The sequence below is a fragment of the Melitaea cinxia genome, chromosome 9, assembly GCF_905220565.1.
Source record: "Melitaea cinxia chromosome 9, ilMelCinx1.1, whole genome shotgun sequence".
NCBI lineage: Eukaryota > Metazoa > Arthropoda > Insecta > Lepidoptera > Nymphalidae > Melitaea > Melitaea cinxia.
The window spans coordinates 3,789,601-3,813,756 of NC_059402.1; the positions used below are offsets into that span (position 1 = coordinate 3,789,601).

General features: G+C 34.2%; 1 protein-coding gene across 1 annotated transcript in view; it reads right to left on the bottom strand.

Annotated features, from left to right (window-relative positions):
- Window positions 1-1,949: 1,949 nt before the first annotated feature.
- Window positions 1,950-24,156, bottom strand: part of LOC123656304 (von Willebrand factor A domain-containing protein 8) — a 32,434-nt gene continuing 10,227 nt past the window's right edge. Inside the window, exons 6-21 of the mRNA XM_045592010.1 lie at window positions 15,266-15,424; window positions 14,317-14,656; window positions 13,616-13,862; window positions 12,463-12,603; window positions 11,454-11,589; window positions 10,476-11,373; window positions 10,028-10,233; window positions 9,490-9,677; window positions 7,859-8,018; window positions 6,865-7,020; window positions 5,712-5,820; window positions 4,776-4,896; window positions 4,039-4,219; window positions 3,248-3,393; window positions 2,488-2,589; window positions 1,950-2,110 (exon numbers count right to left, since the gene is read on the bottom strand). Of these exons, the coding sequence (XP_045447966.1) occupies window positions 2,005-2,110; window positions 2,488-2,589; window positions 3,248-3,393; window positions 4,039-4,219; window positions 4,776-4,896; window positions 5,712-5,820; window positions 6,865-7,020; window positions 7,859-8,018; window positions 9,490-9,677; window positions 10,028-10,233; window positions 10,476-11,373; window positions 11,454-11,589; window positions 12,463-12,603; window positions 13,616-13,862; window positions 14,317-14,656; window positions 15,266-15,424 (3,396 nt within the window). The 3' untranslated portion in view covers window positions 1,950-2,004. The remainder of the gene's footprint in view (window positions 2,111-2,487; window positions 2,590-3,247; window positions 3,394-4,038; window positions 4,220-4,775; window positions 4,897-5,711; window positions 5,821-6,864; window positions 7,021-7,858; window positions 8,019-9,489; window positions 9,678-10,027; window positions 10,234-10,475; window positions 11,374-11,453; window positions 11,590-12,462; window positions 12,604-13,615; window positions 13,863-14,316; window positions 14,657-15,265; window positions 15,425-24,156) is intronic.

The following is a 24,156-nucleotide window of genomic DNA, read 5'->3' on the forward strand; positions in this document are numbered from 1 at the left end:
AATATAAATCTCACAATAGTCCACAGCCTATACCAATAACAAAAATAAAAAAGTAACAATTTTTTTACATATCATTTTTAATTTTAATACATTTAACTTATCATTATCATAGAAGTAGACTTAGACAGTTTTACTACGTTTCAAGTTAGTAACTTTTGCTTTGCGTGGATGACTCCTTACTCCTTCGTGTTATAAAACTTTTTCATTATCAGATATGTAACAAATTATAATGAGTTTCAGCAAAACTGAAAATGAACTTTTCACATTTACTTTTAACAAACAAAAAAATTTATATTATTGCTCTGTGTCTAAATATCTATATATATATAAATGAATGTTTGTGTGTATGTCCTTTATAGAATCGTAAACTATGCATTTAATCAGGTCATGATCTTCAGCAAAATGTTGTGCATGAGCACACAAGGGTTTCAGAGTTGGTACGACCAAAAAATAAATAAATAAAAGCGTAGCAACGCACGTAGGGTACAGCTAGTATTAAATAAATATTTACTGTACAGATTTGGTCCTGTAAAGGTTTTACTATATATTATTATTTATTTTGTACAATACATTTTATTGTATTATACAAAAATTATTACTATACTTTAGTCATAGTATTACATTATTACAACATTTGTACTATAATTTCATTTTAATCTTTAATATTATTTTATATGATGTAACATTCTGAGAGTAACTAACAGACGTCCTCTTAAATGGTTAACGTTTTTCTTAAGTTTCAAATAATAAAAATACACATACAATTTTATTGTACATGATATACGTATAATTGAATAAATATTTCCCGACACTTTACCTAAACCATTTACTTTGATAATATTGAAATTGGAATAATTATCTTTATATTTTTTTTTTTTTTTATATCACTAGGTCGACAAACAAGCGTACGGCTCACCTGATGGTAAGCGATTACCGTAGCTTATAGACGCCTGCAACACCAGAAGCATCGCAAGCGCTTTGCCGACCCAATCCCCAATCCCCTCCCCCCAGGAGCTCTGGTCACCTTACTCACCAACAGGAACACAACACTGTTTGAAAACAGTATTATGTAGCCGTGATTTTCTGTAAGGTCGAGGTACTTCCCCAGTCGAGCTGCTCCATATTTTGAGCAGGGAATTCCTGCTGTACCCTACCTCAAATAGTGTGTGTGTCAGCTCCGACGCACAACTGGGGTATACTCCTTTAGATCGACTGTCTAAATAGGCACAAAAATGCTTACTAGTCTAAGAAAAAGATGAGTACCATATCAAATGGTAAATAAACGAATTTTGAAAACTCAATCGAGTTCCGATAGATGGCGTTACAAACATGTGTCGTAATCATGACCAAACTTGAAAAGGTCTCAACTAATTTAAATGTCTATCATATACGTAGAGGATACAGCTATTTACATCCTTGTGTATCCATCTTGTATACATTATTCTCATTGTGCTACGATCAAAACCACTACGAAAGAATAACACGAACCATTTAAAGGAATTGAAGGTTTAAATCGTAGAAAGTTTATCACGTCACATAGTCTTAACATAGATATAGATGCGTTAGCTCAACAGACACAGCCTGTTGCGCTGACAGTCACGGGTTTGATCCCCGCACATGTCATACATTTGTAATGACCGTACCGATGTTTGCCTTGATCTGGGCATTTGTCCTTGTGTATTAATAATAAATAATATATTCTTTATTATACACTAAAATATAAACAAACAGAGTAGTAAATAAAAAAAGATGTACAAAGGCGATCTTATCGCTGAAGAGCGATTTTTCCAGATAACCTTTGGGCATAGGACAAGATACAGTAGTGACAGATAGGAAGTGTACAATATTCTTAAGAATGAATAATAATAGTGTTTGATAGATTCAATAATTGTATATAGTGTGTTTCCGGTCCCCAGACACAGTCGTAAATCCAATTGGTTGCCGTTGAGTGTGAGGCGTCTATTCATATATTTATTTATTCATAGTTTGTATAGTAAATTAATTTCATGGTTGCATCAAGGACGCTGCGAATATCTGTTGCATGATATGTGGGAGTGACGCCACGTCCATACACACGTGGGCATGACCAGCTGGTAACTTGCGCAGGAGTCTGCAAATAAAAGATACATGGAAATACTATCTATAAGATTGATGGCACTGGCATCATCTTTGCAAGATATAATATAATCAATTTTTTTTTATTAATAAGAAGTTTTACTTCAGTTGAGTGTCCTAAACTAAAGCACACTCGATTTTTTTTTTTGTGTGTGTTAATCTAAAAGTCTGAGGTTTTTGAGGTCCCTAGTTGAAAATATATAGATTTCAGGCATGATACTTTCTACTAGTCCTATCTTATGACATAATTTAAATTCAATTTTCAAATCTTATCAACAATGAAAAATATTTGTAATTTTAAATATGTATTAATATTAGGTATGTTTTTTATCTAGGTTATTTTTCTAAGTTAATTTTTCTAGAAAAACTTACGCATTGGCTTCATCCCCAAGACTTCCAATAAATATAACGTGAGCTTGCACTCTCGGATCTGATGTAAGAATCGCACCTAAGCTTTCTGGCGGAATGCCGTATCTGAAAAATATTTTTATATAAAAACTAGATAAGAGAAGTAAAGATAAAAAAGCAAATTCTCCATTCAAAAATTTACTGTATAATCAAGTTGTGAACGCTAAATATATTGAAGTGGATACCCGTGTTTCAAAAAATAGAACATTATTTGATTTAATTATATATTTTATTTTTATAAGTTTGCAACACAAGGTTTTAAGTAGGATATTTCCTCAATTAATTTTTTTATATGGCAACATCATAAAATCGTCAATAAGTTCTGTCAAACACTTCTCTATCACGAATTGGAAATTAATACAAAACAAGCAAAGAAAAATGGTTTGCTTTCAAAACACTTGTTTTTATATTTAACTTTTATTGAGATAGTATATTCCATAACTAAAAAGTTTGCTGCTGACTTCTTCTGTATTCATAACTTACAATGATTCTTTCAATTTGACCTACAATAATAAATAACTGAAACAAATGTGTTTATTTTTGTAAACACTGAAAATCACAGAGATTAAAAAAAAAATCTTAACACTTTAAACAGCGTGACTATCAATAGCTATAGGTTGAGTACAAATTTAAACGCACTTAACCCTTAAGTAAACATATCTATCAAATGTCATAGGCTATTTAACATCAAGAGAAGGCAATAACAGTAAAGTAAATCACAAACCTCCTGAGGTTAGCATCCGAGAGCACGAGTAGTACAGCCTCATCAGCATCTTCTTGGGCAAGAGTTGCGATGGCGTGTTTAGCAGCTTGTAGTGTGTTATCACCCGACCAACAGAATTGCGCGTGGGCATGCATTGTGCGGATAATCTGATATTAAAACACGACAGATTACAAAAATACTTGTTTTACACCTTTAAGACAAATAAAAGTACGGCCCGATTGTAAGCGGATACCGTAGCCTATGGACCCCTGCAACAACAGGAGCATTGAAAGCGTATTGCTAACCCCATCGCTGATTCTCCCTAGGAAGTCTGGCTGAAAATATTATTCTTTAGCTGTGATCTTCTGTAAAGTTGAGGTACTTCTCCAATCTGACTGCACCAAATTTTGTGCAAGACAGATTCTACAGTGACTTAACTCAATAAATTATGGTAGTTAAACACTATGCCAGTAAGGAACAACTTAGTAGTAATTGAATAAACGGGTAACCAATACGGTAAAAATACGGAAGTACCAAAATATGAAAAATAATATATTGCAATCCTTAATAAACTGAGATAATTTCATAAATAGAAATCAACGTTGGTTACGTATAGTTTAAGATATAATCGCTATATACTTTAATACTAAATTTGTTGGGCATAATCCACATTCTATTAGAAGTACAGCGAAAAATAATATGAAGTAAAATAATATTTTTAAATACTCTTGTATTAAATATCGATCAGGGTGGAAATAGAAGAAGTAAGAATATTTTTACACTCAGCAGAAAATTACAAACAGACAACTAACTTGTAATCGTTCCTTCTCATTTTCCGGAGGCCGATCCACTCTAATCAGTTCCAGGGCATACTCTTCGCCGGAGTGAGCGTACATATCGTATCTAATTCTAGCTTCGTAACCTTTCAAAGCTTCTGTCATTAGAACAACAGCCTCCATGGAACGTTCCAGACGTCCGTCGTAAGAGTTAAACCTGTAAGAAAAAAAATCTCTAAGTTCCTATTCATTGATAGTTAAGTAATTGTTATTATTTTATTTATTTATTTATTCTTAAAATTGTCGTTGTTTTAATTTATACAACTAGATCGGCAAACAAGCGTACGGCTCACCTGATGGTAAGCGATAACCGTAGTTTATAGACGCCTGCAACACTGCAAGCATCACCTCATAGACATCTGCAACACTGCAAGCATCACAAGTGCGTTGCCGACCCTATCATTATTCCCCCCAGTACTTCTGGTCACCTTATTCACCAACAAGAAAACAACACTGCTTGAAAATAGTATTATTTATCTGTGATCTTCTGTAAGGTCGGGGTAATTCCCCAGTCGGGCTGCTTCATATTTTTTTGCAGGATATTTTCTGTCCAGTAGTTCTTTTGACGAATTTTGCCCCATTCTTAATCTATAAATTGATGTCTCATTTCTTAGATCTTAATAATACTATACATACTGTCCCCAGTGACCTACCACACTACTCATCTCAATATTGCTCCGTTCTTAACTTATAAATTACGTAGTAATACTAACCTATACATACTGCCCGATACGTCAACTACTAGCCTCAATCGCTTAGGTTTTTCCGGCGGAGCGCCTGGAGGCGGATCTTGTTCCGTTCTTCGCCTATAAATCGATCTTTCACCAGTTAAACCTAAAACAACCAAAATCAAAAACAACTATTAAATAGGCTTCAAAAACACCTTTATAATAATAATAATATTTTTTTTTTATGTCACAAGGTCGGCAAACAAGCGTACGGCTCACCTGATGGTAAGCGATTGCCGTAGCTTATAGACACCTGCAACACCAGAAGCATCGCAAGCGCGTTGCCGACCCAATCCCCAATCCCCCAGGAGCTCCGGTAACCTTACTCACCAACAGGAACACAATACTGCTTGAAAACAGTATTATTTTGCTGTGGTCTTCTGTAAGGTCGAGGTACTACCCCAGTCGGGCTGCTCCATATTTTGAGCAGGAAATTACTGCTGTGCCCTACCTCAGTTGAATATAATAATAATAATAATAATACGTTTATTTGAGACAAAGTCCATCCAATCAAATAAAAGAATGCAAAACAATTAGCGAAGAAACACAGAAAAACGGAAATTAAAATACTTACGTACAACTATAATCGATTTGATAATATACATTTATTTTTTTGATCGTCATTTTACATATTTTCATGAGTACAATATACTTTAAATTCCTTCACACAGCTGATTTGCTGTTTAAATACGACCGAAGATAAAAATTTTGTTTCTAGAAAGTCGTGGCTAAGATGTACCTTCCACATGCATTGCATGCATGCATACATTTCCAGCTAGCTGGTATACTATACAGACTGTCTAATGCTTTTAGTGTTTTACCTTTCAAATCTAAATGTGTAGGTTACTAACACGCTCGCAACAAATCTTTATAAACTCCTAATAAATGGTGTTGAATCTATAATAGTGTCACAGTTTATACCTTCAATAATTTTTCCATCGTCTAATTCGCCACTTGTCTGGTGTCTGCTCCATTGTCTCTCTTTTTTCTTTGCTTGCAATTCAGCCAAAACACCACGAAGAGCTCCGATCTATTTTAAAAATAAAAAAAAGTTTATAAATATTAATCGTTGAATCCATCCATATCCATAATACCATTTATATGTAACTAGCTGACCCGGCGAACTTCGTATCGCCTAACACAAACTTTATCGTATGGTATTAAAGTTCAAATTGACTTTTAAGTATTATCACAAATCTTTTACATGGGAGTATAGAAAAGTGTTGTTTTTAGACTTTTTCAGGAAATTTAAATTTTTTTTTTTAGAATTTTTCTCTCCGTAAGAACCATCCTCGTACTTCAAGGAATATTTTAAAAAAAGAATTAGCGAAATCGGTCTAACCGTTCTCGAGTTTTGCGCTTAGCAACACATTCAGCGACTCATTTTTATATTATAGATATTTTAGCTAGGGTTCAGTTTCAAATTGCGTTACACCGCGTTACATTACGTTATAACTTACAGCGCCTTCACCGGTTGTTGATAAATTTATCTTACGGATAACGGTATCCAACGGGTAAAGTTTATAACATTATTTTTTCTTTTTCATTTTTAAACTAAAAGTTGTATTAACTTATTAAGGCCGTTTTACCTCCTGCTGCTTAACTAAAGACTTAAGTACAATATTAATTTTATCGGAAACCGACAGACCCTAACCAGAGTTACTTTTGATAAGCGGATATCATTGCTTATAAACACTTGCGTGCCTCGGAATACACGTCAAGCAATCGGTTCTGGTCGTTATCATAGATACCGGATAGCGATCGTTACACATAGTAGGGAATATATCCACAAACCCGCAATGGAGCAGCGCTGTGGATTAAGCTCCGATCCCTCTCCCGCATGGCGAAAGAGGCCTATGCCCAGCAGTGGGATGTTACAGGCTGAACCGTATAGGTGTCTACAATACCAGACACATTGCTAGCGCGTTGCCAACTTACTCACAACTGGAACACAACATTGCTTGAGTGCAGCATTATTTTACTGTGATCTTTGTAACCAAACCTCTAATTTCCGCCGCTACAGGTTATAAAGGTATAAAGGTTCAGGTCTCGTTTATGAGGCTACATGTCTTACCTGTGGTTGTACTGCTCTAAAGAACTGTCCATATAACTTCGCATCATACTCGCTCATTTTAATCTCTTTTAATCTCTCTTCAAAAATCTTCCTATTCATATCTCTCGCGGCCTTTTTCACGTGATCTGGAATGTCATCTTTCTCTGCGTCTGATAACTGGAAAAATGTATATAACAGCGTTATAATAGGTCTAATGTGCAACATTTTGAAGTATAACTTATTTTTACACGCACGCTAACTTGGGTAATAAGCTGATTAATGCGTGACGAGAGCGTTACAACAATTGTGATAAGGCGAGGCGAACTGCAGTTAAAAGGGAGATATAAGTAATTGAAGATAGAAAGAGAGAGAATTACGTTTTGTAAGTTTTTCTTCAGTCGTGTGGTCTAAAGCACAGAAAAATAGAAAACAGGGTTTGTATGAGTACAATGTATAAAAAATTTAATTTAATATTATTGATATATATGTGATGTGTAATTTTGAAATTAAACCTCATAAAAATATATATTTTATAAAAAGCATCAAATTAATGTGTAATATAAACTACTTCTAATGTCAGCAATTGTTTTAATATAAATCATAAAACGTATAATAATATATAACTCGTATACTAAGCACTTGTTTCAATTTCAAAGCAACTCATTTTAGAATTCTATAGTAACATGTTATCGTGTATATTGTTGTACTGTGTTGATTTATCTGTGGTACATTTATGAGAATATCAGTGTCCCACAGATAAATCAAGGTTTCTGACAATTAACCCTTATACCCTATATTATATTTATATATACTATATCCTAATCAAAAGACTTTATTCCCTCCTAATCATTCTACTAACCGGGTATTATCATCTTTATATTTTGAACTAAACTTACTATAGGTATTTTTTTTAATATCCAATAAAAAAACTGACTGTGACGATATAAAAATACTTTCGCGTAACTTCCAAAAAATAAGAAATAGTTCAAGAAAAGCAATGATACGAAACACATACCTGATGTACGTCATGGCCCTTATCCAGTCGGTAAGGTCCGCCCTTCCCCCCGAGGCCAGCTGTATCCCTCCCACCGGTCCCCCCGGCCCAGGTATTACCACCCACATGGGGCTTATTTTCTGGGTCTTCTTTACCGTGTTTTGGAGATGATACGTCTTTACTAAAAAGGAAAATTTTGTAATAACACTTGACATAAGCATTACTTGAGAAAACTTTAGGTTTAGTCAGTTAAATAACGCTTCAGCCTGTAATATCCCACTACTGGGCATAGGCCTCTATCCCCATGTAGGAGAAGGATCAGAGCTTAATCCACCAAGCTGCTCCAATGCGGGTTGGCGGATATATTCCCTACTATGGGTAACGATCGCTATCAAGTGCACATGATAACAACCGGGACCGACGGCTTAACGTGCTCTCCGAGGCACGGTGGGGAGACCCACAAGGACTGTACAAACACCCAGACCACGGCAAACACCTGTATGGCCAATACAAATGTTTGTCATGTGCGGGGATCGATCCCGCAACCGCCAGCGCAACAGGTACAATCCATGACTGTGACCGTTGCGCCAACGCGGCGTCACAGCCACGGCGGCAGTCTGTTAAATGTTTATTAATAATTCTTTAATAATTATATTTCTTAGTTGTTTCTTAGGCGATAATAAACTTATTTGCTTTATCTAATAACGACTGTGTAACAGTGTGTGAATGAGACCCAAATACTAGGATACCCTGTCGCGTGTACCTTCCACGAGTCAGACAAAGTTCACAATTTATAAAATAAATAAGTTTTATCTACACTAATGTTGTAACATTCTACTTATGTTTCCAATACTTGACTTATAATTACTACTGTTATAGCGCAGACAACAAAACACTCAATTTAAGCAATTTCACATGATGGTATAATATCCACATCGATATCGTAAAATCTCATTATAACATCGCGCGCATGCGCGCAGCTGCGCTCTCATTGTTTAGATTTTAATGGCGGCAAAATCACTGTGACAATACACGTACGCGTGAATTTAATATAATAAATTAAAAGTTAAAAATGGATAGCGACGATGATATTTGTACGCCTCCGGATATTCTAGAATTGGCAACAAAATTAACTCACAATCTTTTGCCAGAGAAATCTAGAAAATTATATGAAAAAGAATATAATAACTTATTCCGACTTCGTCTACGAGCTCTACTGCTTGCCCCGCGACCGCTACAGCTGCTGGATCAATAATTAATATTAACTTTCAAAATTGTACCATCCAAAATTTGAACAATTATTATAAATAAACTATTGTCAGCTTTTACTCTTGTTGTTTGATTAATTGCATTAGTGAAGATAAAGTAGTGTATGCAACTGCATATAACACGGGTATTAAAACACTCGTTACTATTATGAAACTCGCTGCGCTCGTTTCATAAACTCACACTCGTGTTTTAATACCCTTCATTATATGACAGTTGCATAAACTACTATTATGTTACATTTAAAGTGGTAAAGAATATCATTTAAAATAGGGGGAAACGAGCATATGGCACTACATAATGTTGTCGACTATGGACATCTGCAACATTAAAGGATTTGCAGTTATGTTACCGGCCTAAAATAATATAAAAAACAAAATACGTACCCACTGGTCCTTTCAATAGTCATTTGCAATTTCTTCAAAGCATCCTTCGATCTACCCTCCAACACGCCCTCAGTTGGCAGACCGCTTGCATGTAATACCTCTAACAAAGTGTCAGCCATGTCTTTGCTGTAACGATCGAAGTCAAACACGTTTCCTATCGCTGTTGCTAAATCCTCTTCTGGGTATTTCTGTAAAATTGGTAAAATTTATGTAAAAAAAACTAAGGTACGTCCTTTTTATGTCAACAAATTTATTTTTATGTTTCTAAAATTTTACTTTACGCTGCCTTAAACTTATGAATATTTTACATATTTAGGAAATGGAATAGAATTGAAGGAATTTTTGAGGCTATAATTTCTTGTTATAGGAAACGAAAACAATAAATCGATAATTGCCAAACTCAATAAATAATTATCTCTTCTAACATACCCTTTAAATATCAAGCGGCGATAAATTTCGTTTGCCGCTCAAACCTACATATAATCCGTTAATTGGTCACCGTCAGCTAGAAAATACACCAATATAAAAAGTCGTTTACCTGTAAATGTTTAACGATATTCACAAGCTCTCGAGTAGAGTATGGATAAGTTAGTTGACCTTGATCAGCCATATTTCTCAGGACTGCGAACGCTTCAACGAGTTTCTTCATCACATCTTCTGGTACGTCAGGACCATAAGAACGGAGTAGTTCCATCTCTGAATCTATTGAAGGATTGTCTACCGCGTGGCATGAGAAAAGGTCACCTGTAAATGATAATAAGAAAATTTTAAATTTTATTTTAATTGAATATATAATGAAATACGAAGAAAGCAAATTTCTTGGTAAACTAAATTGGCCTGTACTATTTTTAGGATAAATATTAAGGATTATTTTAACGGACAGACTTGTTTACTACCTTTATTTTATGATTTTTTCCGTAAAATAGTGGTAATAAATAAATTTATTCTAATGAACACAAAAAATATTTTAGATAGCAATTACAAACCTAATGAAGCGAAGAAGTCATTTCCTAGGAACGGAAAACCTGGTCTATTAGCCAATACAATCATTCTAAATTCTTCATGTACAGGTATAAAACTGGAAACGTCCCCACCAGAACTTTCTATCATGTCCTTAGGTACAATACGTCTACCATCACTTAAAATCATTTCTCCGTTTTCCACTAACGTTTTTAATATACATGTAACGTGTGTAGGTGCCTTGTCTGCTTCATCTACAACTAAAACATGGCCGTATTTAACGGCCTTTACTAATGGCGAATCTTCGTAAATCACAATGCCATCTCGAACAGTTGGTTGAACAGTTAATGACTGAACGGTCGTGTCTCTGTGTAGCTGAATATATTCTCTTGGACGATTCAGTAGCTGCAGAAGTCTATCTGCTATTTTATTCTTTCCAACTCCTTGATTACCGACTAGAAGTAAATGGTTTCCAAGAAGGAAATCTTGAAGAAGCCATTCCAATAGTTCTATGTGTTGGGGTACGTCATAGAATAGAATATCGGGCACTTTAGTTAGAGCATCCGTTTTAAATACGTTTGTGCTCGTTTTTCCAATTGTTAATACACCATTTTGAACAGAACAACCGATTTTTTTAGATTCTCGACCAAAAAGGCCAAATTTCTTAGGTAGCTGAATGCCACTATTCTGACTTGCTCCTTCTAGAGCTCGTCTAGCCAAATTAGGAAGGAATTTAGCTAAAAATGTTCTTTGGACGGTTTCATAAGCCGAATCAGTGGGATATTTAGACATTCGACTAGCTATTCGCAGAAGTTGCCTTGTTGATAAAGATGATGAAAGATTCTTTAGAGTACTATCTTCCGACTGTCTTAGCTGGTCAGCTAAATCTATTATGGAATGTAATGGACTAGAGATGTCTCCATACTGTAAAAAATAATGTACCTTAAAGCATATCTTATAACAAGTCATTATTTTTAAGTAACATTACATATTTCTATACGTACCAATGAATTAATAATAAATATCTCTTCACTTTTACTTAAATTTCTCATCTCGTGGAATATGAACAAACTAAGAATTTCCGGTGAGAGCCATTGCTGTCCGCGACCTATCACTGGAGGTTCTGCTAAAGCAATTATCCTGCAACAAAAGTGTGTGTGTTAGCTCCGACGCACGACTGGCTTTTAATTCTTCAGATCGACTGTCTAAATAGGCATAAAAAAGGCTTACTAGTCTAAGAAGCTGAGTGCTGTGTGGCTACGGCACTAAAGAATTTAGCCACCCCCTCTCTTCCCGTGGGTGTCGTAAGAGGCGACTAATGGATAACAAGGTTCCACTACCACCTTGGAACTTAAGAAGCCGACCGATGGCGGGATAACCATCCAACTGCTGGCTTTAAAATACACAGGCCGAAGACGGGCAGCAGCGTCTTCGGTGCGACAAAGCCAGTACTGCGGTCACCAACCCGCCTGCCCAGCGTGGTGACTATGGGCAAAACACATGAGTTCACGTTATTTTTGGCGTAAACTTGTGGAGGCCTATGTCCAGCAGTGGACTGTATAGGCTGTAATGATGATGATAATGATGAGTCTAAGAAAAAGATAAATACCATATCAACTGGTAAATAAACGAATCAAATAACGCTATCTATCGATCGATGGCGTTATTAGAAAACGTCGTCATCTATCGGAACCCTATTGGGTTTTTCTTAGTAATTTATCTTTCTGATAGATGGCGTTACGTAAAACGTAACAAGGTCATTCGTTCGGTAGATTTTACTCCTCATATTTTTTTCATACCGGGGGCCTTAATCGATTCATCTTAATCGATTAATCGAAAATCGATTCTTAAGGAGTCCTAACTCCAAAAAAATGTTATAGAAATATCAACAATTTTTTAAACTCCTATTGTTACAATTGTATAAATTAACTATGTGTGTGAGTAAATATAAGATTGCTGTAATTAGTGTAAGATTCAAAGAAATGACAAATAATTTGTGTTTTATAGGCTTACCTGAAAGCCGGGTGAATTCTTTTAATGCCGCTTTCTTCTAATTCGTTTTGTGTAAGACCAGAAGATAGTAAATCATCATATCTATCATGTCGAAGTAGTCTGGTGCCATCATGGAGTTGAAGTTCTCTATCGTGGACCAATCTTCGAAGATACAAAATTTTAATTAACAATACTTATTATTTTGAAATGCTGTGTGGCTACGGCACCAAAAGAATATAGCCACCCCCTCTCTTCCCGTGGGTGTCGTAAGAGGCGACTAAGGGATAACAGGGTTCCACTACCACCTTGGAACTTAAGAAGCCGACCGATGGCAGGATAACTATCTAACCGCTGGCTTTGAAACACACAGGCCGAAGACGGGCAGCAGCGTTTTAGGTGCGACAAAGCCAGCCCTGCGGTCACCAAACCGCCTGCCCAGCGTGGTGACTATGGGCACACATGAGTTCACGCATTTTTGGCGCGAACTTGTGAAGGCCTATGTCCAGCAGTGGACTGCAATAGGCTGGAATGATGATGATGATGAAGATGATTATTTTGAAAAAGACATTCTGTTATCAAACTTAACAAGACGAATGAGATCTTGAAGATATTTTAATGATATTTACAACAGTTACTCTACAATATTATTTTTAATTGAGGTAGAGCACACGGGGAAATATCTAGTGCAAATTTTGAAACAGCTCGACTGGGGAAGTCCCTCAACGTCACAGAAGATAACAGCTAAATAATACTGCCTTTAAGCAGTGTTGTGTTCCTGTATTTCATGCAAGATTTTACTAATTATGTACTAAAACACAGTTTATATATTATTTTCAAAAGAGTAACTGCGGAGTTTCTTGCCGATTCTTCTCTGCAGAGTCTACATTTCGAGTCGGTGGTAGCTTTACTTTTATAAAAATAATAATTTAATTTTAAAGTTTTAATTTGTAAAATGACGATTCGAAAGTGCTTATGGGGCTATTCGAATAAAGTTGTTTTTGATTTTGATTTTGAATTTGTGGTTAGGCCGTGACCCTACTTAGCTCTGGAAAAAAGTTTTTGGGTGGAGTCAGGCCAACGGTCGGCAAACCGCTTGCAATACCTTGGTATTGAAAACTTACCATCAGGCTGTGGTGCTTGTTTGCCACCTTTTGAGTATAAAAATAATTAGTACCTATGCAAAACAGCCAGTGTGCTAGGATGTATCCGATGTAATCCATCTAAAACCGCTAAATGGCCTTTCAAAGCCGCGTCAACTAAAGCTGAATTTCGCCATACGGTATCTCCATTATCCAGAGTCGTGCGTTGTTGAATTAGGTCTCTAGCCGTCATATCTTGGTATAAAACTATAGGTTCTATTGTATAATCTAACAGAGACGCCATCTGGGAGACAAGAAGACTCTTACCACAACCTTTTGGACCTTAGAACAAAATAAAAAGTTTAGTTAGTTTTTTATTTTAATTATTTTTACCTAAAAATTGTTTACTACTTTCTTTATTATCATTATTTTAAAAATAAGTAATAAGTAACACCATAAAAAAATATTTTATTTTGTTTATAGAATAATAGTCATAGTATTACAGCCATTGTTTGTCTTATTATATTAACATAATTAATAAACTTAATTACGGTAAATGTCATAATATTATCACCTAATGTTTATGCGAATTTAACTCATTATAATGAAACAACTTTTTCGGATTCTATCGCGGTTTATTAAGTTTTTTAGATGCCCGACGTTTCGGAAACTTTACAGCAACTATGGTCACGGGAGGACTGATGATAATATTTTTTCCCTTTGAATTCAGAAAACGTACGCATCAGTCCCAATTATTAACATTATACTATGTTCCATAACGATTGTTTTTACTTACCAATAATACAGAAATCTCCAACACTATGACTTAAGAGTATCTCATTCAGAAGTTGAGTCTGGTATTCAGTTTTTACAAAACCTTTCTTCTCTGACTTACTCTTTCTATCACCAATATTTACACTAAATTGTGCTATCTGACTATTAATATCCATTTCTACAGTACACTTATTCTCCTTAAAATCTACGTTTCTGAGGGATATATTCCAATTCGCTTTAGTATCTACTTTTAGATTATTAAAAACTGCCTGTACATTCCTTATGTGGTCTCTTGATAGGAATGTATTGTAAGGATATAGATAATATAAAAGTTTATGAACTGGTATGTTTGAATTCTTTTCCTGAAAAAAATAATAGGCCTTAGATAATTCGTTAAAGGAAATTAATAAAACAGAAAGCCCCAAATACAATGTACTCAAACTGTCATCATGAGGGCGATTTAAGGTTCATAAACTACACTCGCAAATATTTTACGGCTAGTTCGTACGTGCGTGACGACGCGTCCTTGAAATATATTACTGATGCGTTCCCGTTTCACGCGAACTGATCGTCTCCTGGCATTACGAGGTCAAGGTGTAATTAGCTTAACTTTGAATGGGTAAAGGTTTATTTTATTAAAATTTGTAAATAAAACTCCTATTTTGCAAGATTGATTAGTCATTTTACGACCACGACTGCCTGTATTTTTATTAAATGTGTCTATTTAGACAACAGTTTGTATTAATGGACTTGTTTCGTTGTTTCAGTTATGCTGCCCGTGTAATCTATATTTATATAAGACACACTAAACAATTGCGCAGTTCGTAAAGTTAGCAATTTTATACAACATAACGCCAAACACACGTAACATTCAATCAAACTTCTATAATTTTCAAAACTGCATGACATTTTTTCAATAACTAATTGTAAAACAAATTTTCGTACATTTTTTTTTTACGAAATTAACTCACCAAAATAAGGGCAGCAGCATACAAGCTGTCCACTGGGAAATCGGGTAAGCTAATTTGCTGCAGCTCGGGGCTAATAAGAGCGTAAGCAGCAGACAGCAACTGTTCCAACTTAACAGCGTCCACTCGAGGAGCTACTTCTTTCAGAGTGTTGAGATGTTCCTGGATAACCAAAAAAAAAGTAATTAGTAAATAAATATTTAAACACTTCACACCCAACGACTACTACTAGAATTTACGACTGTCTCGGGGGACCAGAAACATACAATACACAAACACAAGCGCCCAGACCTCGACAAACATCTGTATGGCCAGTAGAAAGTCGTCGAAAGACATCAAGTTGATAATTAAAAAGTGATTGAGATTCTAAATTTAATATTATTTTAAACATTGTATGTGATTGGGGCACAGGTTTTGGTTTCATTTAAATAAATATTTCAAAAAGGAAAGATTATATTATAACTATATATAATATATGTATATATATCTATCTATCTATATATATATATATAATAAAATTAAAAAATTATATTTATGTAGTCAAAGACGCGGGCGGGAAGCTAGGAATCAGTTCACGCTTCCGACTAGGTTACTTTATGTTGAAGATCCTACACAAATTTTAATTCTTAACCGATTTCCAAAAAATGAGGAGATTCTCAATTCGATTGTATTTTTCTTATGTATTTTAATTTTTAACTGACTTCCAAAAAATGAGGAGGTTATCAATTAGATTGTATTTTTTTTATGTATGTTACCTCAGAAGTTTTGACTGGGTAGAGCGTGCAAACTTTCGAGTTATATTTAATAATGCGTATTTACTTGACTATTTTTTCGTCGACCTACGTTGTATTATACCGCTTAATTTTTCACTGGGTATACCGATTTTGATGATTCTTGCTTTAATCGAAAGCTGATGCTTGTCTTGTAGTCCCATTTAAATTTATTTGATCGAGATCTGATAACTACTCTGTACTACTGAGTAATCTTTGATGACGCGTATGTATTTGACTATTTTTTCGTCTACTTACGTAGTACTGTTGTTATAACGAGTCGATGTAATTGAAGTCAGTTTTTTTTTTGTTTACGAACAAACACGATTAAATGATAGCACGCTTTACTCGTATTTTACATTTATTTACTTTAGAAAAAATGTACCGAAAATATTTCACAAAAGAAAAAAAAATCAGTTCAAAATCCCAGTTGTAAGTAAGATCATAAAGATATAAAATACTTGCGTGCGTGAAGCCTGGCAAAGAATAACTTAACACTAACTAAAAGCTAAAAATGGACCTTTTTACATGTAAGAATATTTATTTTTAAAAGATACTCATACTAAAGCTCTTTGCCAAGTAAACCATTAACGTTCAGGAACTAGATCCACTTTAATTATTATAACAGAAGTATTTATTGATAAAATGAAAAGTCTGATTCGTATCTACCTGATAGGAAAGTAAGGGGAAGTTATCTATTCCTTCAGATGTGGAGCGTTAGGGTGGAGTTTGTTAAGGCAATTTATAGAAACTTTTATTGATTCCTGCTTATAATCAACTAAGATATAAGAAAGATCACATTAGATGGTATAGGTACAGTTTAGTTATCTACATCACGTTTTCACACCCAAATCTTCTTGGATTTCTACTAGGATTCATTTTATTAAGGGGGTTGTTTGATGTTCTGATTTACCAGATAACTTATTTTTATACAAATCAAAGGCCATTCAAACTTTGCTCCCCACGACATATAGCCACTAACCCTTTGAACTACTAACTAATCCTATACATTACTACATACATGTAACACAGTATTTGCCTAGAAAAATATTATGAGAGATCGTTTGTCACCTTAAGTTTAACACCCGGATATATTTTTAAATATTTATACAAATTATAAAAACACATTCAACATTTTTTATGAAGTTTGCTCGAGTAAAAGAAGGCGCATAAAGGTTATTTTTAAAAACTTTGCCTGATATTGCTTAAGTTTCAATATCAAGAAAGAAATAAAAAAGGAAATTCCTAAACATAGGTTTATGGAAACATTTTATTTTGTCAATATCGACTCTTATACCCAAAGATTATCTAGAAGAGACCGCCTTTATACGTTTTTCTTTATTTGAACTAGCAGCACCTGTAACCTGCGCGCGTTGCTACGCATTTTTTTTGGTCGTACCAATTCAGAAACCTTTGTGTGCTTATGCACAACACTTTGCTGAAGATTATGACTTGATCAAATGCATAGTTTACGATTTTATAAAGGATACACAGACAAATATTAATTTTTACATTTGTCGATAATACTTATTTGTTTTATTTTGTAATGTACAACAAGTGTATTATTACTATAATACTAACATGACGAATAGCCTAATACGCTTCATACTTCATTCTTCAAGTACAATGACTTTAATAAAACGAATACCATAAATCCAGGCGTATCGTCGCGGTGTAAAACAACCAACAGGCCTGTCGGCGACAACGTTCCCCAACTCGTACGATTTATATTTCAATACACACGCGAACTCAACATATCGGTGTGATTTATTTATTCAGTATAGAATATAATAAATAAATAATTTCTATATTTTACAATTCATTTTATTGTTAATCAAATTTCAAATAATAGATGATTTATTTATAGATATCTTATTAAAGTATAATTAATTAACTATAGATTTAAAAATACATATACATATAGAATTAGCTGAGTTATCAAGATCGACAAAAAATTTAATGTTTCTAAATAAATTATTTGATGTCAAATTCAGTAGGTAAGCCTAAAGAATAGACTTTGGAAACAGCGCTAGTTTCAAGTATAAAATCTCATGTTCACGCTAAAAGCTCGAGTTTAAGGCGATACTGTTCTTCCCTTGGGACTGAAGAATAACTAATAATCTCTCCATTTTAATCAACTATATGAAACTAATAAAATAATACATCAATTGTATAGAATACCTCTATAATAATTTTACAATCCTTTCATAAATAAACAAATAGACATCACATTTTCATCATGAACTATAATTATCGTATTATACGAACTCATTTAGAGAAACATACTCTGTATACAAATTACCGTAAAGTAACCCTTCATGTCTATTCCCATTTAACCCTCCACCGCCGCACGGAAACTATTCGCCACAATTACCGAGGGATATTAATTCCAACTACTCGTTAATGATTGCAACATTTCATTTAACAATCACTGTGTTAACAGCTAGTTGTTTTCCCCGTTTTCGTTCATCTAGAAGACTATCCAATGGGAATACATTTTTTTAGAATAAATATCAACCTTGTGCTCTACCAAATCCTATCTCTGTGTCAAATTTTATCCATACTAAGAACTAGTTTTTTCTTCGACTTCATTCACATCGAAACACAGGAAGTCATCCAACAGCAACCGTGCAATTTGCCGTAATAAAAAGCAGCCTTGTTCTATTCCAGAATGTAATTCTGTGCGAAACTTTGTCCAAATCTATACAACTATCTTGGCGTGAATCAGTAACAAACATTCATCCATCAAAACTTTCGCATTTATAACAGTAATAAGCCAACTTTAACAATTAACATGGTACGGATGTAATTTAAGAAAACATTTTTGCATTTCGTAGTTAATACATGCAATAAAATTGTAACGGTGTGATGTCTGTACATGAGAGACATTTAGGAAAGGGAATTAATTATAAGGGTTATAATAACAATAAAAGCAATAACAATTATTTAATCATCTTTGTTTGTCTGTAGATATTTGCTCCAGCATCGCGCAAAATCTGCTGCAATAATTGTGTTTGTTGGCAAACAAAAAAAATCGACTTCAATTACATCGACAAGTAATACAACCTAAGTAGACGAAAAAATAGTCAAGTAAATACGCATTATCAAAGATTACTCCAAAAGTCGTAATCAGATCTCGATGAAATTTCATTGTGGCCTTATAATAAACATCAGCTTTCGATTAACTTAAAAATCATCAAAATCGGTACACAGAGTAAAAATTTATGCGGATTTTCGAGAGTTTCCCTCGATTTCTCAGGGATCCCATGATCAGATCCTGGTTTCCTTATCATGGAACCACACTTAGGATATCTCCTTTCCAACAAAAAGAGAATTATCAAAATCGGTTCAATTGAGTATCCTCTTCCTTTTTTGGAGTCGGTTAAAAAGATTGAAAGTGGTATTCGCAGTTATGATCCTGGTTGTTTTATTAAAAATTTCGTGTATATTTTATTTTGACGTATTGTCTAGAAGTATATGTATGTATCACATCTCTAAAAGAAATTGTAATAAATTGTAACAAAGTAAAATCTAAGCAAAGAAAGTTGGACGTAAAAGTTAGTTTATAATAAAACTCTACATAATGTGTCGTATTTAGATCAGTTAGGTAAATACATAAATTATCTGTGACTGTTTGTCTATAGAAAGTTCGCCGACGTTTAGAGGTCGCACGTAACGACATGTGATAGCGATCACATTTGAATATAGTCTAGTTTTACTTAACGTAGGAAATGTAGCCCGTATTCTATTTTAAATATATAGGCACTGAGATTGAATTCACTTATTTTTTTAGATACATATAGCTTTACTCTTAAAACTGTAACAGGTTACTGTAACAAACAAATGTGTGTGTGTGTGTGTGCCAGCTCCGACACGGGACTGAAGTTTACTCTTTAAGAACGATTGCGATACAAACGAACGACAAAGACAAGACAAGACAAGAAAAAACGAGTGTGCTTTAGACCACTCGACTGAAGTAAAACTTATTGCTTTTGTGACTTAGATATACAAAACTTAACTGGCTATGAGAGAAAGAGAGATATAAAATTCGTGCTTGCACCTCTCTCTTGCTCCGTTCGCTTCGCCCGATCATATTTTTCATAACGCTCTCGTCACGCATTCACCAGCTTACTCCCCAAGTCAAACGATCGTAAAGAATTGTTACTTCAATAAAAATCTAAAATAAAAACGTAAGTTGACCCTTGTTATTTTATATTACGTGTTGGTATAGTAAAGGCATACTTTTGTACCAATACGAGTTCCTTGCTCCAACTGAATATGCTGTAAAGCATCACTCTCAGCGTTTAGGATATTCGGACTCATTTTCGGAACGGTTTTCTTTGAGGCTTGAAAAATCAAAATGTGAAATCGGAAATAAAGCCACAGTTACAGTTTACTATTAATCAGGTTAAATAATTACTAGGTAAGCCTCTATTTATTTAAAAAAAACAGTGTAGTTTGCAATTTTACTTATTATAAATAAATAAGTATATTTATTGTTAAATGCATTATTTCCCAGTGTATCCTGATTCTCAAAAAAAAAGTGAATATCTTTAATCTTTTCGCTGTGACAGTTAAATAGTTATTACAAAAATAATTTTTAACAAAAAAAACCGACTTCAAAAAGGAAACTAAAAAGTGAAAAATAAATTTACTTAGTACAAAGTAATTCGTATTTTGATTAGTTAATCAGAAATGATTAAATAAATATTTTATAATTTTGAAGTCGGTGCCAAGTAAAACCATAACTACTCTAGTATCTACTACTCATAAGTTGTATTCAGTTTTCTTTCATAATTTGTTTCATTGACTATTAGGTTGAATACTGTTATTATTCTGTTATTGTTTTGACATATCTAATAATATTTTTTGTACTTGTTTGTTGTGTGTGTGTTGTTTGTATTTGTTATTGTAGCCAGGTTGTTGTAGTATTTACTTGGCACCAACTTCAAAATTATAAAATATTTATTTAATCATTTCTGATTAACTAAATCAAAATACGAATTACTTTGTACTAAGTAAATTTATTTTTCACTTTTTAGTTTCCTTTTTGAAGTCGGTTTTTTTTTTGTTAAAAATTATTTTATTTTACAATTTTTAGTGATGGGTAGACCTAACAAGGATGCTTTTTCTCTTATGTCTGGGGTTCGGAAACATACACAATACACAAGCACAAACACCCAGATCATGACAAACATCTGTATAACCAATACAAATGTCTGTCGTGCGCGAGGATTGAACCCACTAACGCCAGCGCAACAGCCGGTGCTGTGACCGCTGCGCTAATGCGTCGACATACTATGAGTAAAGTTCGCTATCAGGTGTACGTAATAACAACCGGGACTGACAGCCTAGCGTGTTCTCCGAGGCTAGGTTGGGAGAACCACAAGGATTAACAACTAGACCAAAAATAAATATTTATATAAACATAAATATCCAATCCGAGCTGGAATAAAACCCGCGACCGTCGGTGTTTAGGCGCCGCTGACACGGCACATGCACCATTATATCAAAGCGGTCGTCAAACAGCAAAAGGTAACTGAAATTCCCTCGAGTGTTTATGGGCTCCATCATCAAACCTGGTCCTGCGACACAGATGATCACACAGCAGGTAATTGCTATAAATCGTTGAAAAGTTCCCTCGACTATCTTTCGTAACCCTCATCAGACTGAAATGGCACTTATAACACATATATATGCAAAGTTCTCATCAATAGAAACGAATTAAGTTCAAACAGCAGGTAATTGCTATAAACCGTTAAAGAGTTCCCTCGACTACCTTTTGTCTCCATCATCAGACTGTAATGGCACTTATAACTCATACAGGTGCAAAGTTCTCATCAATAGAAACGAATTAAGTTCAAAAAGCAGGTAATTGCTATAAATTCTTAAAGAGTTCCCTCGACTATCTTTCGTCTCCATCATCAGACTTTAATGGCACTTGTAACTTATATAGGTGCAAATTTCTCATCAATAGAAACGAATTAAGTTCAAACAGCAGGTAATTGCTATAAGTCGTTGAAGAGTACCCCCGACTATCTTTCGTCTCCATCATCAGACTGAAATGGCATTTATAACTCATATATATGCAAAGTTCTCATCAATAGAAACGAATTAAGTTCAAACAGCAGGTAATTGCTATAAATCGTTAAAGAGTTCCCTCGACTAACTTTTGTCTCCATCATCAGACTGTAATGGCACTTATAACTCATACAGGTGGAAAGTTCTCATCAATAGAAACGAATTAAGTTCAAAAAGCAGGTAATTGCTATAAATTCTTAAAGAGTTCCCTCGACTATCTTTCGTCTCCATCATCAGACTTTAATGGCACTTGTAACTTATATAGGTGCAAATTTCTCATCAATAGAAACGAATTAAGTTCAAACAGCAGGTAATTGCTATAAGTCGTTGAAGAGTACCCCCGACTATCTTTCGTCTCCATCATCAGACTGAAATGGCACTTATAACTCATATATATGCAAAGTTCTCATCAATAGAAACGAATTAAGTTCAAACAGCAGGTAATTGCTATAAGTCGTTGAAGAGTACCCTCGACTATCTTTCGTCTCCATCATCAGACTGAAATGGCACTTATAACTCATATATATGCAAAGTTCTCATCAATAGAAACGAATTAAGTTCAAACAGCAGGTAATTGCTATAAGTCGTTGAAGAGTACCCTCGACTATTTTTCGTCTCCATCATCAGACTGAAATGGCATTTATAACTCATATATATGCAAAGTTCTCATCAACAGAAACGAATTAAGTTCAAACAGCAGGTAATTGCTATAAATCGTTAAAGAGTTCCCTCGACTAACTATTGTCTCCATCATCAGACTGTAATGGCACTTATAACTCATACAGGTGCAAAGTTCTCATCAATAGAAACGAATTAAGTTCAAAAAGCAGGTAATTGCTATAAATTGTTGAAGAGTTCCCTCGACTATCTCTCTTCTCCATCATCAGATCGACTCCAGATCTTTATTAAATAGTAGTGCTTTACAGTACCTAATGAAAACATGATTAAATTTACTAGTCACCCTTACGATTTTTGAAAGTTTCCCTCGATTTCTCTGGGATCCCATCATCAGATCCTGGTTTCCTTATCATGGTACCAAACTATGAATATCTCCTTTCCAACAAAAAAAGAATTATCAAAATCGGTTCATAAACGAAGAAGTTATCTCCGAACATACATAAAAAAAAAATATATATATATATATACGGTCGAATTGAGTAACCTCCTTCTTTTTTTGAAGTCGGTTAAAAATATCAGAAATTATTTTTCATTGACAGTATAATTAACATCAAGAAACTGAAAAAGAAAATTAATTATTTATTTAATATTCATTTGTTATTTTAAAAAAGTTAAGAAAATAAATGTAGCCCTCATACACAAGTATGAGAAGATGTATATTTATACAAAAAATGTATTATTGTTATATTTTCATTTGAAAATATTAGTACATACGATATATTTTAACTATTAAACTGCGAATACAGTCCAAGCAACTGAAGGACATATCGACCAATAAAATTAACAACCAATCAATAATGTGGTACTAAAATTTGACCGTATTTTAAAATTAAATTACGACATTTAATGACCACAAAATAAGTTTTAATCGTTTTTGTTTTAAGGCTGTTAACATTCAACTTACAACCCGAAACACGAATTCGCAGTAGAGACAAATTTCCAAAATTACTTTACAGAGATCGTATCAACTACCGCTAGATCGCGATTAGGGTCTTCGAACATTCCAAAACTACTAATTTTGGCGCATAAAACTTAATGTTTCGTGCGAACTAACAGTTTGGCTTTTCGATATTATACGAAAATCATTGAATTTATAATGTCTCCTGTCGATATTATCGCGTGATCCTGGATGTCACGAAGTTAATGATAAAGGACCGGGAATCGTTAGGCTGAACGTATATTGAAGAGGAACGGATATCCCTTGATATTGTTTCTTATAGTTAATCACAGAGAACATTTTGTATGTAGTTTCGCGTCCTGCAAGATAGGCACATGCCACCCATCTAAATGTATCAATTGATGAGGGAATATACGGAAGTACTTATATCTAAATAGTTGGAGAAAAAGGTAGATAGATAAATGACT